The 14,181-nt window shown below is 41.8% G+C and overlaps 1 protein-coding gene across 4 annotated transcripts in view; it reads right to left on the bottom strand.

Moving 5' to 3' along the window:
• Nucleotides 1-1,012: 1,012 nt before the first annotated feature.
• The window catches only part of sox1a (SRY-box transcription factor 1a), a 74,422-nt gene continuing 61,253 nt past the window's right edge, over nt 1,013-14,181 (bottom strand). For 2 of the 4 annotated variants that reach the window (XR_011178454.1, XR_011178459.1), the window contains 2 exons: nt 7,674-7,723; nt 1,013-2,294 (listed from right to left, as the gene is read on the bottom strand). Coding sequence is in view for 1 of the 4 variants with exons in the window: in XM_069154156.1 (XP_069010257.1) it covers nt 7,703-7,723; nt 11,646-12,488 (864 nt within the window). In the remaining 3 variants the exon portion in view is untranslated. Of the gene's footprint in view, nt 2,295-7,673; nt 7,724-11,645; nt 13,359-14,181 lie in introns of those variants that run through there. The other 2 variants (XM_069154156.1, XR_011178455.1) reach the window with 2 other exon arrangements.

Below are 14,181 nucleotides of genomic sequence, written 5' to 3'. Positions count from 1 at the left end.
ACGGCGTGTGGAGATGCAAGCAGGGGTAAAGAAAAATTCAGTAGATGTGCAGAGGTAAAGAGGACAGAGGAGAAAATAAAAGAAAAGGGAGAGCGTCTTCCCACTTGAAAGTTGAGGCCTCCTCTTTAGGATACTTATTATTTAGTCTCACTTTCTGTTAGTCTACCCTGAATCGTTTCTACCTCTTTACCTCTCTCAAGTCATCATGTTTACACAAGCTGTTACTGCCATTTCCCTGTTGTCTAACCCTCTGCTGTTTTTTTTCCCTCCGTCTTTCCCCTCTTTCTTTGTCTTTTTCCTGCTGGTTGGAAATCTGCAAGGCTTGCTCATCGGCGCCAGCCTCTGTTAATCCCCTCCCAAAGCACCTTAGCAACGCTAGGAATTTAGAGATGCTAAAAAAAAACACACAACGACAACGACAACAACTGTTCTTAACACTGGGCTCATATTGGCAAGAGTGGCCACATCTTGAGACGTGTGTGTGTTTTCCATAAGTAGTTCAGAACAATCTGGAAGGGTGTGATAACCAAGGATCTCTCAGGAGTGTGTGTTGGTGTGTGTGTGTGTGTGTGTGTGTGTGTGTGTGTGTGTGTGTGTGTGTGTGTGTATACAGTACGTGTGCGTCTGAACGCGTGTGCAGCGAGTGGGAGTGTATGTTTATGTGATATAGGTCCTATATAACACCAGCAACCTGGTAATCACTGCATGTAGTCACCTGAGATGCTCATTATCTAGTCTCTGTACATGTTCTGTCTTTGTCTGCTCAGAGTCCGCACCTCGGCACACACCGCTGGACGAGTCTCAAGTGTTTGTTATTGTGTGGCAGGTGGCACACACCTGAACGAGAGGCTAAAGTGAGAGAAAGAAATATATAAATTATTCCAGAAAGCAGTGAAACAATTTATGTTATTACGGGCTCAACTTTGATGTTAACCAAATGCCTTGATGAAAAAAAAAAAAAATAAATAAATCAATAAAGCAAGGTTACAAAACTCAATTACGCAATTACAACGTCAGTTATTTTTCATTTATTGGCTTTGTGATTTTCACACATCAACACACATCACCCCTGCACCTCTCGCTTTTTCTCTACACAAAATCAATTACTTAGGGGCAATGGTAAAATAATTGAGGGCGCTTTTAGGCCTTGAAATTAATACATTGTTTAAATGTTAAAACTTTTCTGTAACTTCTCACTTTAAAATAATAATTTACCTTTATAATTGAATGTGAAAATAAATGACAATATTTTATTCTTAGGCAGTAAGATGCAAGAGTTTATTTAATGTGCCTTTTTTTTTTTCAGCGAAAGCTGTAAAACAAAACAACAAACTTTAAGATGTGAGTGCATAACAAAGACCTGTCTCACAAAATGACATTTAATCCATCAAAAAACTCTAAAGACAGTTGTTTCTTGTTTGTTTTTTTTTTTTTGTTTTTTTTTTAAAAGAAATTAAATAGAAATTTACATGACATGTACACTCATGCACAGGAAAGATGTTAATTAGAACCTAGAAGCATATCCAAACAAGAAATGTTTATATCCTCTCTGCTTCTCTTGATAAGAGACAGTCTGCCAGAGGTTTGTGTTCAAATGGAAATTTCACACTGTTACCACACTGATGGAGAGCTGTGGCCGAACAGGGACAGACAATAAAGCTCCGACTGATTTCTCTGGACCTAGCGCCAGATCTTTACACGTTTTCTGTTGGGCCGGTCAAACAGCACATTAAACACACTCAAGGCTGTAGAAATATTCATTACAGGCATTTCAACGGATTTTACAAATCTGAAAATGCAGCGGGTTCTTGGAAAACATGCCAACTGAGGGACTAAGAGTATTAAGACAGTTAAGCTGGCTCCAATGAAAGAGACCGGGGAAGGAGAGCTGATGCAGGCACTGCAGTTTTTTTTCTTTTTTTGTGGGTGAAATATGGGGCTGTGGTTGTTATTTTTTTGTTATGTCCAATCTTCAGGTAAGCCACATAAAAATAAAAAACAAAATCCACATGCGCTGAAATCACTAGATACAAAACACTGGGCTAGAGGAGAAAGGGTTTGTGTAATTAAGGGGTTTAGAGAAGGTAGCATCACAGGGGAAAGAGTTAATGGAGGAAATTTAGGGCTCTGACTGTCACTGACATTTTCTAAAAGGTCTTTTTGCCCACAGCACCCATCTCCCAGTGCTCCACATAATGATGCCCTGCCAGTAGAACAGACGAGGTGCTATCCGTTAATCACAGTCCCTCCACAGCGATCCACGTCCACTGGTGATAGCCACGATGATCACTTTGCTGGAAGAGAAAGACAGAGAGAGAGAGAGGGAGATGGACAAACAAGAGGATATTGATTTGTGGGGATATCAAATGTCAAAAGTCAATAAATAAAGAATAGTGAAGCAGAATGTATGGAACTCTGTGGTTTTAAAGATATGGTTGTCATGAAACAAATACAGTCTTCGGGGAAAACATGCACAAATTAATAAATACAAACATATGCATGCACATACTAGTAAAGAATCCAATCAGCTAAATGTTTAATCGCAATGCATTGACAAGTGAATTAAATGTATCCCACACATTAAACAGTCTGATAACTGACAACCATCTAATGGCTCTGAAAACAAATTGAGGAGGGTTATAATCATTAAGAACAATTTATTTAGGCCTCCGCGACATCTTGCCGTGACATACACATCCCTCACATGTTCCAATCTGACCTATCTAAACGACTCGGTTTGTTGATCACTTGACCCAGCAGGGTTCAAAGGTCAGCCACTTCAAACAGCTATCAGTGCGCTGCAGGTTGCGGTGGGCACCGTAAAACTGCTGTTTCTTATCTGAACTCTTTGACCCCTCATTAACCCCTCTCTGCTGCTTGGAGAATTATCACCTGCCACAGAGGAGCAGAAATCCTCTACAGCATCTGGTGGGTTGGTGTGTGTGTGCGGACAGGTGATAGAGAAACACGGCAGGCGAGGTGTAGAGCACACTTTATGGAGTGAACTGTCGAGTAACTGACGGTCAGTGAGAGTTTGACAGCGAGACAAACAAGGACGTAGTCGGAACGTTTACAGGAACAAGAGTCTTCAACTTGAAAATGGTTCTGGGTTGAGGGAGGATTAAAATACAATGCAATGACAATACTAAACCTTGTTTATGAAAACAGTCTTTGACTGATGTGAAACATCAGTGTTTGTTAGATTTTCAGGCACTTTCATATTAGTAAGTGGGAACTCGGGTATAATTGAGTTTTCACAAAAATCTGTTTCCCAGTCATAACTAAAACTTGGATATTTACATTCAAGTTTGAAACATGTAATTTGTGATATGCCGTGAGTGTAGCATAATGTTAAGCAGGTATAATATTTACCGTGTTCACCATCTTTAGTGTGGCTGATGGAAATGTCATAAGTTGTTGTTTTAAAAAGTCCTTTTTCCAATGACATACGTTATCTTTTTTTTTAATGCTCTTGCTAATGGAAATGAAAAACTCTAATAAGCAATACAGTTATGACTCAGGGTAATTGCATATATTAAGTGAAGAACAGGATGCCACTTACCACACTGAAATTACCATTTTTATTCTAAAGTCCCCCTTTTTTGCTCTTGAGCACCTGTAATAGTCCGACTCAAGCAGCCAAACAACCAAAAGTTTGTCTCCAAGACTCCATGAAAGAAACTTCAGGAGAAAAAAGAAAAACACTCGGGGTAAATTCTGGGCTAAAGATTCTTCCCTCAAGAGCACAAACAGGAAGATTGTAGTGCTTAAAACTCCTCGTTACTGTTTGGGACACAAGTACTGAAGTGTTTGTCCGTTCTGAACGAGGCACATGGAGACGCTGAAAAAATGGGGTTGCTGAAGCTCCAGTGATTCTTCTTTTGATCAAAATATTGAGCTTGTTTATTTTGAACAATAAATAAATCATTTTACTCAGGATTGATCATTTTTAAGTTCCATTTCTTCATTTCAGAGTCTTACAAACTCGATGCTGGATTGCACGTCCACACATCAACTGAGGGAACATGGATTTATCTCGGCCCAACAAGGCAGTCTCCATGTGAGTGTTTGTTTTCTCTTCAATACATCTGCGTTTCACAAGTCCGCCTCATTTTTAGGTTATCCATTACACTTTCTTTGTAATTCTCTGGTGGGAAATAAGATGTATGTTTAATGCAGGCACACTGATTACTTGCATTTTGAGGCCCCATTTTAAAGAAAAATTTGTTTTTTTGGGGGGGTCCCCCTGTGATGTAATCCATTGGTTTGTGAACTGCCGTTTTGAAGCCTGGAGTTTTGCATTTCTGATGTGGTGTCTCGGAGCCAGACGTTGCCATATTTGGACGAATGGGGGAGGAGTGAGGGGCGGATCTAACTGAGAAGCCAGCGACGGTATGATAACAAACGTTATTAGCTTTGTATTTCAAGAAAAAGGTGTAATGGGAGTTTATTGAAGCAGGAGGCTTTTTGGACTCAGCCCCCACTGGCCCTCAGTGGTACTGCACATTAAGGCGCTTCTGTACTGGCTTCTCTTTTCAGACCAGGAAGCTACATCCGCTTTACATTTTATATATTTGCATTTTATTGTGACAGAAGCCTCTAGTGGCCATAGTAAATATAACAGGAGCAAAGGAGGTAGCGTAAGTCCACACAGGGAAGAGGTCGACAAAACATTGGACTTGGCTACAGCTGTTAGTTTTTCTGTTTTAAACTGAGAGTCAACATGTCTTAACTATAACCGTTCTATAACGGGTTTTTTTTATCTGGCTGCTCGTGTTTTTTTGGCCTTGTTGGACGTATTGTTAGCGATGTTGCCACATTCTGAGATCTCAGCACAACACTTTGGAGGATGCAAAGCAGCTACGAATGCACCAGGGGTGGTAAATTGCAATATGAATTGAAGGACATGGTGATTAGCCATTCACCTCTTAGCCAGTCACATTACTGGTCTCATACTGGGGACTGACTAGGGACTGCAGATGGAAATTAGCTAGTAGCTAACTTTGGTACAGCGCATCTCCTCTCTTTTTGAGATGAATGTTTTTTGTACATGGCAGCTACGATAAATAAACTTAAACGTATACCACTAGAACAGTTTTGCCAGTCACAGTGGCTGACCCAATAGGAAGGCCTCTTTTCGAGAAAGCATTGTTGTGTGGACGGTGGAGAGCTTCAAGGCCTGAGTGCACGCTGGAACATATCTGCAGCTAAAGATGGAGTTTGTGGAGAAAAATTTAATAATGTCATATATATAAATCACATAAATTCAAATGAATTTTAAGAAAAAAACAAGAAACCTACTTTTGCCAGAAAGGTTGAAAATAAGGCCGTGAACACACAGGATTAATGAGTTTGGCATCTCCTACACAAACTGGCAGAATACTGAGTCATAAACCCAACAGTTTGTGAAGAGGTGCAGCCCGGTGTCATTTCCATCAAGGTAAACACAGTCGATCATCGTGAGTGATGACACTTCTCAAACTGGAGGCTGTGTTTATCGTATATGATGAATCCCTGCTGCCATCTCAGGGCAGCAGGACAGATCATTTCTCACGTAATTTAAGGAACTAAAGAAGGTTTTCACAGATCACAGCTGACATCCTGTATGATACACATTTAAATGTGATGCTAAATGTATCTACTGGATTCAGAGTGTTTATTCAAAATTGTCTTTTTAAATATTTGTTCCTTGTTTAGATGTATTTTTGGGCTCTTTTCGGTACCTTGTGGTGCTTTCCCTCTCAGTGTTTTGCTCGCCCTTTTTGACAGGATCCCCAAATTTCCAGCAGAGACTCAGTTTCCTCCAAAACACCAGCAACTTGCTTTGCTTGATTTGAATAAATCGCCCACTTGTTCGCACCACCTCCCACCTGTGTGCTCTGTGCCATCTCTGCACTGAACACCAACATACCAAACAGGTGGGAGAGACAGCTAGCACTAGCTGTAGCACTGCTATTAAAATGAAGCCCACTTCAATACCTGTGCAACGTCAGTAAAACATAACTGCCACCTGTGTCCTTGGCTCCAACCCTGTCTCCGACACAGTAACTCTGTATAGGCCGCTATAATTTACTTTGCTAAATATATTTAGCTGCTGAATGTCACTGACTTGCATTTTCGTTTTGTTTTTTTTAAATCTAAGTTTCATCTTGCAGAGAAGTCACAGGTACACTGGGGTGGATGCTTTGGCATACGGTACAAACAACTTTGACACTAAATCCCATACAAAGCGTGTGACTGATATGAGAGACGGCTCCTCAGAACGCGTCTCCAACTGTCAGCACGGGTTTCTTTTACCGAAGAACACAACCTTTATCTTAGCCAAAATGTTTCGGTTTCCTATATGTAAATCAGCATGAATATGTTTCCGGCCACTTGGAAGTGATGGAACAAGCTGAAAACATTAACATAATTTCAACATATATTATTGGTAGACCATACAAAAACTGTTCCCTATCGCCTGAGGAGAACATTTAGCTCTTTAGCTGCTACTCTCAATAACAAATTCCCTGATTTCTAATTTTGTCTGCTGCCAGGTGCTGGGATTTTAGACTGATAAAAATCGTATTTAGTTGTATATAAATATATATAAACATATTATCATATAAGTTTCAAAGCAAAGCCATACAGTATTTCAAGCAGATTTGTCCACCAGTGCATCTTCCTGCACCAAACTGGACGTTGGACTGAGATCATTTCTTGTGGAACAGTTTATAGGAATATGGAGGGTTTACAGTTCACAATCAGACATATATTTTACATGTTTGGTTTAGGGGACTCTAACTCCTTCTGGACCGAATGTAAAAAAAAAAGAAAGAAGAGATGTTTAGACTATGAAAGTTACTGTGACCGTCAGTGAACAGTTAAATTAAAATAAAATTATTTTTTGAATGAGCAAGTCCAATTTCTGAGGTGGACAGGTTCGTTCTGGAGGATTTTGGACACATGACCTTAGTGAAATCCTGACTACAGCCCGGACTGCAGTCCTCTGGCACTTTCATTCAGTGATGGACAGTGAGGCCACTCAGTATGCTGCACCCCATCCCATCCCATCTCACCCCACCCCCACAAACTTGCATCTTCTACAGGCTTATTCTTCCCTTTCTCCTCCTTCCTCCAAAAAAAATCCCCGGTTCCTGTGGAGTGTCTGGTTTTGTGTGGTCCCAGCACTGTCCCGTTTTTATCACTCCTCTGACGGGTTACCCCGGTCCCCCTCGCACCTGCGCCGCTCCCAGGTCCCTACAGGAATGCGCTGGGGCTTGTAATCGCCTTTGTGGGGGCCATTGAGTTGTACGGCTGACTGAAACTTCCCAACCTCACAGCGCGCTGGCCGCTGAATGGGGCTCAGCGTGGGGCGGCTCTCCAAACCACGGACGCTGCCAAATTCCTACAGTGGCGCTCCACAATCACTCCCACACAGGCCCCGATATACCGCCAGGCAGGAGGGACAGGGAGGAGGGGGAGGGGGAATGTGGCGGTGGTGGTGAGCGTGAATGTTGGGCAGAGATGGAAAAGTCTACATTTAACTCCAAACAATGTCACATCGACACTCTGGATGGACAATAGCGAAAACATATATTTATTTCTTTTTGTCACTTTTTAATTAGCTGTTAAAGTCAAACAGTGATTTAGGTCAACAATAAACCATTTTAAGATGTATTTTAAAATCTCACCTCTTTTCAAAAAAGTTCCAGTGCAGATGCTATTCCAGCAACGGAGAAATCTGAAAAATAAAAAAAAAATAGGAAATAAAAAAGTAGTTTGGAGGATGCTGGACAAAGTTTGGAAATAAAGCAATTTCTCATAACTTTCAGTACATTTGTGCTGCGTTTCGGTGCATTAGGTCTGTGTGCCGGCATATAGCGTGGTAGCTGTGGGTAGATAGAGCAGCACTGCAGGATTAAGAGGCAGCAAGATTGTTAAACATGTCAACGTGTAATTGCACGATAAGGCCCTTCCGAGGAATTCATTGGCCCAGTTGCTTTCTCTATTCCGCGCTAATCTCGCCCGGCACATTCGCTCTGTGCAATCTGTCTCCATAATCTTCTGTGACAGAGCGGGCGACGAGAGCAGGCTGCTTGGTAATTTTTTTAGGAAAGGGGGGGAGACGCGGAGAAAATATGCAGAGGCGTGATAAAGTGACGCTAATTATCCCCATTTAGGACAGGGAGTGCAAGGGATCGGGGCTTTACGAACAACCGAGTGTGCGCTAGAGCTGATGGCCTCCTAGCACGGAATATATCGGTGGCTACAAGATAAGAGTATCGCACGGTGGAGAGATTTATTGGCCGGTCAGCTAAACACACGTGCGCGCACACACACACACACACACGGACTCTCTTTCTCTCTCTCTCACACACACACACGCACACGCACACGCCGCAGCGACCGTCGCTGCCACTGTATACGTTGCACCCCGCACTTACCCCTCTTCCACCTTAAGGTGTAATTTATTCGGGTTAAATTTGCCAGAACGCTCCTCTTTTAGCCTGGCGATGCGCCGTGACGCGCTCCGCCTCCCCGGGCTTTCAGTGTTAATCCGCATCTCTTCACATCAACAGATAAGATAGAAACAGATGCAAAACACACGAGGAGGCCATCCCATGCCATACGGTGCGCGCCGGAGTGCGGAGATGTCTCCATAGATGCGGTTTCTTTGGGGTTTTGAAATTTCCACTACTTTCCAGACATTGTTCCTCTTATTTATTTCAACAGATTAACGCGCAGCCAGACGTTACACGCTTTACTATAAGGCCTAAAAGGTTTAATTGACATGCCATGCAAGTCTTCATCAGTGTGAAATAGGCCCTTTAACTACGTATTTGAGATTAATTGATTTTTCAAAATGCCTAAGTAGACATAAATTCCCCTCATTTGCATGTGTATGGCTATTAGTCTGTATCTTCATATGAGGCCTACAGGCTATAGAAACTGTTCACGTCGAAACCAGCTGCGGCCTGTCAAAAAATGAAGTCATCTTCAGATTGATTTCAATTGTTTTGAAAGGATTAATAATTTCAAAATGACGCCGGTATCTTTTTATTTTTCCTAAACTGATCCACAATGCAGTTTTTTGTTTCTGCCCAAAAAGTACTAAAACTCCCACTTCTCTAAAATCAATATATGAAAATTGGGATGAGTCATCACTAATGCCACACGCTACTTGTCACAGTGTGATGGTCACTGGGAAGTCCAGTGTGTGCAACACTTAGTCTGTATGTGGTGGTGGTGGTTTTGTTCGGTGAATTTAATTTTTGTTTTCTATCTGAACAAAGGGGCCTTCAGCTTTTCTGGTTGATTCGGACTGATTATTCACTCAGACAGGTTTCTTGCAGAGCTCGTGTATTTATTGTTTAAATCCCAGTTTGTGCCTCAGGCAGTTTTGTTACCTTTCTTTACGACTCTATCAAGTGTCAAGAGCAAGACACAAGAACTGATTGTCACAGGATGAGACCATGCAGTAAGGTTAAAAGCAGAATGAAAGTTATTATAATGATTTGTTAGGCCTTGAATTGTCATCTTTGTACACATTTTATTTAATTAGCAAAACGTAGAGAAATTAAAGTTTGTGTGATTTGGAGAAGGTTGTTCTTCTGAGGTCTGTATGTGGTTCACCAAGCAGCAATCGATATATAAATTATGCTACAGCCAATTATCGAATGTTAAAATATATTTCTCTCAATTACAAACAATTAAACAGTAATACGGAGATCAAGAGGATGATTTTTTTTTAAATTTTAATCCATGTCTCTATTGGATGTGTAACAAACTAGTCCTCCAGTTCAGGTAGAGAAAAATAATCTTTCACTTATTTTGCAAAAATTAACCATTTTATCTCTGAACTGTTATTTATGTATTACTGTTCTAAAATATTTCCGTCTGAGTTTTGTGTAAAATGTTTAAAACAGAAGCAATGAAATCACATCAAAACTTCACACTGCAGTTCACGAAATCTACACAGTTTCCAATAAGGTATCAATCTAATTTAATGATGTATGATTTAACTGATACCCATTTTAATTTACAAAATAGTCTCGTATAAAGTTATTTTTTAAAATGCCATGAGTTAAAAATCGTATGTGATCTGATCAAGAAAGGAAAGTCTGGCACAACTTTGCAATTCATCAGTAAAATAGAATATAATTTATTATTAACATAAAGCTAAAAATATACTATGATTTGATTGAAATAAGAAGGAAATCTAAAAAAAAAAATGAATTTTTAAGTCGAAATTGGCAATGATAACAGTCACATCTCATCACCTTTTAAAGGGATAAATGAAAATTGTTTTAAACATAATTCAATAAAAATGAGAATGTGTCATTAATACCACTAACAGGTGGTTGTCATGTGAGGCCTTCTTGTAGATTATATCATTTTTAGAACATGTTCAAAAACAAACGTATCAGGTGATTATATTAAATACGAAAGGAGAACGTGGGCCATCATCTGGGCCTGCATCGAATATTAGAAAATTATTACATTTTGGCCTTTATGCTACTGAGATACAGAAGAAAATATTTTTACAATTTCTGAATACACGTGTTACCCACGTAAAACTTCAGCTCATGAAACAACATCCACCCACCAAAATGGTTCCCTCATAGCCTTGCACACTGTAGCTTTTACGCATAATTGCGCGCAAACAATTAGGCTATTTAAAAGCTCGTGGGATTTGTGTCCAGCAGCGACGTCAAAAATAGCTTAAGAGGAGGCTATATTTTCTCGAGAAGATGTCTTGATGATAGACTTGTGTCCTAAAACGTAAAAAAAAAAAAAAAAAAAAAAAAAAAAAAAAATTCTGCAAGAACATTGTGAGAAATAATCAATCTAAGACCGTTCTCTTAAGAATCAAAGCAACATCTTGGGAAATTTATTCAATTATTCTTCATTGCAATATCAGGGCTTTTCACTGGCAGAAAAGCACTTAAATTACAACAGCAGTTGCCCGTCATCCTTTGAAATATTAAAATTATTCACAATTTACAATAATTAGAGTGTTACAATAAAAAGAGATGATTTCCAAGAATTAAGACATAGGCTTCTGCAAATGAACACAAATGTTTAAAGAATGTGATTTTCCCATATCTTTTTAAAGCACTTACTTATGATTATGACACGTTATCTCATTTTCAAATAACTTACAAGAACCCCCAAAATTATGAGACAATTGAAGCAAATATGTGAACCTGGCGCAACCCTCAACTAAGACTGTGAAGTAATGGACAAAAAGATGATAGCACAATAACCAATATTTCAGCATCATATTCGTTATATAATTCCACTGGTGGCTAATCAAAAAAAGCCGAGATGAATATGCTATTTACCCTTCATTTACAATATCATAAACATTCTGTACAAAATGCAGGTAGATCTCGGGACCGGGGTTATTTAGAAAAGAGGTAAATATTTGGTTATGTGTTCGTTTGCAGTTTTCAATTATTCTGTGAGTTCTAAATGTGTGTTAGAGGGACCGTCCCGTTCACTCCAGCCGTGGCGCTCTGGTAATGCTGCGGCAAGGCATGGAGTCTACTTTGCATTGACGGGTCCCCCGGCTCTCCGGTCGGTAAATACATGCTTATCATCTCTCTCAAGTCTCCGGGGCAAGGACCCCGTGAGTGTGTGCTGCTGACGGGAGGGCTTACACTCGGCTCCGACTTCACCAGCGACCCTAACGTCCCCATGGCAGCTGAGGAGGAGACGCCGGAGCCCTGGTGCTGTGTGTAGGTGATCCCGCCGTAGCCGGATGGAGAAGCGTTCATGTAGCTCTGAGAGTTCGAGATGGGGCTGTACTGCAGGGCTGTCATGTCATAGCGGTGCATGGGCTGGGGGTTGTGTGAGTGATGGTGGTGTGAGTGGTGGTGGTGGTGCGCTCCGCTCCCCGGGTGCTGGCTGTAGGCTAGCTGAGCCTCCTGCATCATCGCTGCGGCAGCCGCGGCTGCAGCCACCTGCCCCGAGTACGCACCGTTCGCCCAGCCGTTCATGTGCGCGTAGCCGGAGCCGGCGGAGCCTCCGTGACCCCCGGGGCTCTCTAACCTCTGCCCGACCCCGGATGAACTCATGCCGACCCCTAAACCAACTCCACCGCCACCACTGGGCCCAGAAAGCAGTCCACCGGCAAGAGAGTATTTGTCCTTTTTCAGCAACGTCTTGGTCTTCCGTCTTGGCCGATACTTGTAATCCGGATGCTCCTTCATGTGCATGGCTCGCAACCGTTTCGCCTCGTCGATGAAAGGGCGCTTTTCAGCCTCGGACATCACCTTCCACTCGGCGCCCAGCCGCTTGCTGATCTCAGAGTTGTGCATTTTGGGGTTCTCCTGTGCCATCTTTCTCCGCTGCCCTCGGGACCACACCATGAATGCGTTCATCGGTCTCTTCACCCGTTCCTGATTCGCTTTGGACCCGCTATTCGGCCCCGTTTGCCCCGTGGTCGTGTTCGTTTGGGGGCCGGGGGAATGAAGGTCAGTTTCCATCATCATGCTATACATTCACCTGGTTTTAAACTTCGCCACCAACAGAGAAAAAAGTCTATTTCAAGATAGGTCAGGTGCGCACGAGTACGGGTGCGCTCAGGACGACTGGCTTACAAAATTTATATTCTAACCCCAAATGAAACAAATACGAGATCAAAATTAATCCGAAAAGGCATATGAAATGTTCTCCAACCAGTTTTTCACCACTTCGCCTGGACTGGTTCACATCCACTGTGACAGAATGCGCCTTTGAGCCACTTTCGCTGTCGGAGTTGAGAAGTTGGTTAAAGCGGCGGCCATATGATGCGCACTGACAGCGGTTAAATGAGCCACAAGCGGCCAATGAGGCTCTAGCAGCAGAGTGATTTGCATGGCGTTTGGTCAGGTGACTAGAGGACCATAGAGGAAGAACACACCGGAGGAGGAGGAGAAGGAGGAGGAGGAGGCAGAAAGGAGGGTCAATCCCACAAATAGCACGATTGAAATTTCCAAACACGCTCTCAGAGACTTCAACCACAAAAATAACTAAGATTTGTTCGCAGTGATGTAGCGGCCAAACGGTGGGTGCAGTCTGTGATTACGATGAGTCAAACATCTCAGCATAATTACAAAAAAAATTTAAATGGCTGCTGAATGTTATTAATCACCTTAACACACAGCTTCCATATCGGGCATCTTATAAATTCAGAGGTTTTAATAAAACTGTGGGTGAAATTATTTTTAACAGCTACTTTCTTTCTCTTAATATTTGAGCTTTAAAGACAGTTCCTGCAAACAAGTTACTCTCACAATCACTGCGCGTCCGAGAAGCTCTGGCCCAATTTTTATGCACTACAATTACACTTCAGTCCACCCAAACCAAACCAATCTCAAACGACTTGATGCTGAGCCCGCGCCTTAAAATCAATTCTCAGACCATCTCTCTCTCTCTCTCTCTCTCTCTCTCTCTCTCTCTCTCTCTCTCTTCCTCTGTCTCTGTCCCCCTCTCTCCTTCCAGGTATGTAATTAAGGTATGTAGTAATAGTAGGTGTCGGAGAGAGAAATTACGCACACTCAACGTTGAAAATGATGTAAAAGAGATTTGGTAAAAAAAAAAAAAAAAAAAAAAACTGTTGGTCTGAGGAGAAGCCCGTAAGGATGGATAGGAGGCATATAATGACGTGAAACTGTCGGGGCAAAGCGCCGTTACCGCCGTCTGCTGGTGATGGTGGAAGAGTCCTGGCCATCCCTCATGTGTGCAGCTCCACATGAAAAGAAACATGTGAACTGTTCCACTGCTGTCGTTTTTTTTAGTGGACTTTTTTTTTTTTTTTTTTGTATGTGGTTGTTACGTTTTATGTCTATTATTTAATATCCAGTCAAGTAGCCCGTTTAGAAACCAGGAGAGGGAAGCGGTGTATGTGTCTTCAAGTCCGCGCATATATAATCCAGATTTCACAGTTGACCCCCCATGAAAAGCCCAATCAACCTCTAATTGAAAGGGAAAACGAAATACCCCTTCCTGCGGCGAGACTAACGATTTAATCATTCTATCGTTCTTTTGCTGGTTTTTATTTTAATTAGAGCTTAGCTTGATATGGCTCTCTGTTTAGGGCCTGAGGGAGCGGGATCACTCGGACGGATCCACGCGTCTTTGGTAATGGGGTTAACGGGATGTCACAGTGGTCAATAAACGTTTCCAGTGGTCCAGGGCCATGTGGCTGACAAG

The sequence above is a fragment of the Embiotoca jacksoni genome, unplaced genomic scaffold (genome assembly GCF_022577435.1).
Source record: "Embiotoca jacksoni isolate LCO1_2020_lvr unplaced genomic scaffold, fEmbJac1.0.p SCAF_2, whole genome shotgun sequence".
NCBI classification, from domain to species: domain Eukaryota; kingdom Metazoa; phylum Chordata; class Actinopteri; family Embiotocidae; genus Embiotoca; species Embiotoca jacksoni.
This window is presented reverse-complemented; position numbering and strand designations above follow the sequence as displayed.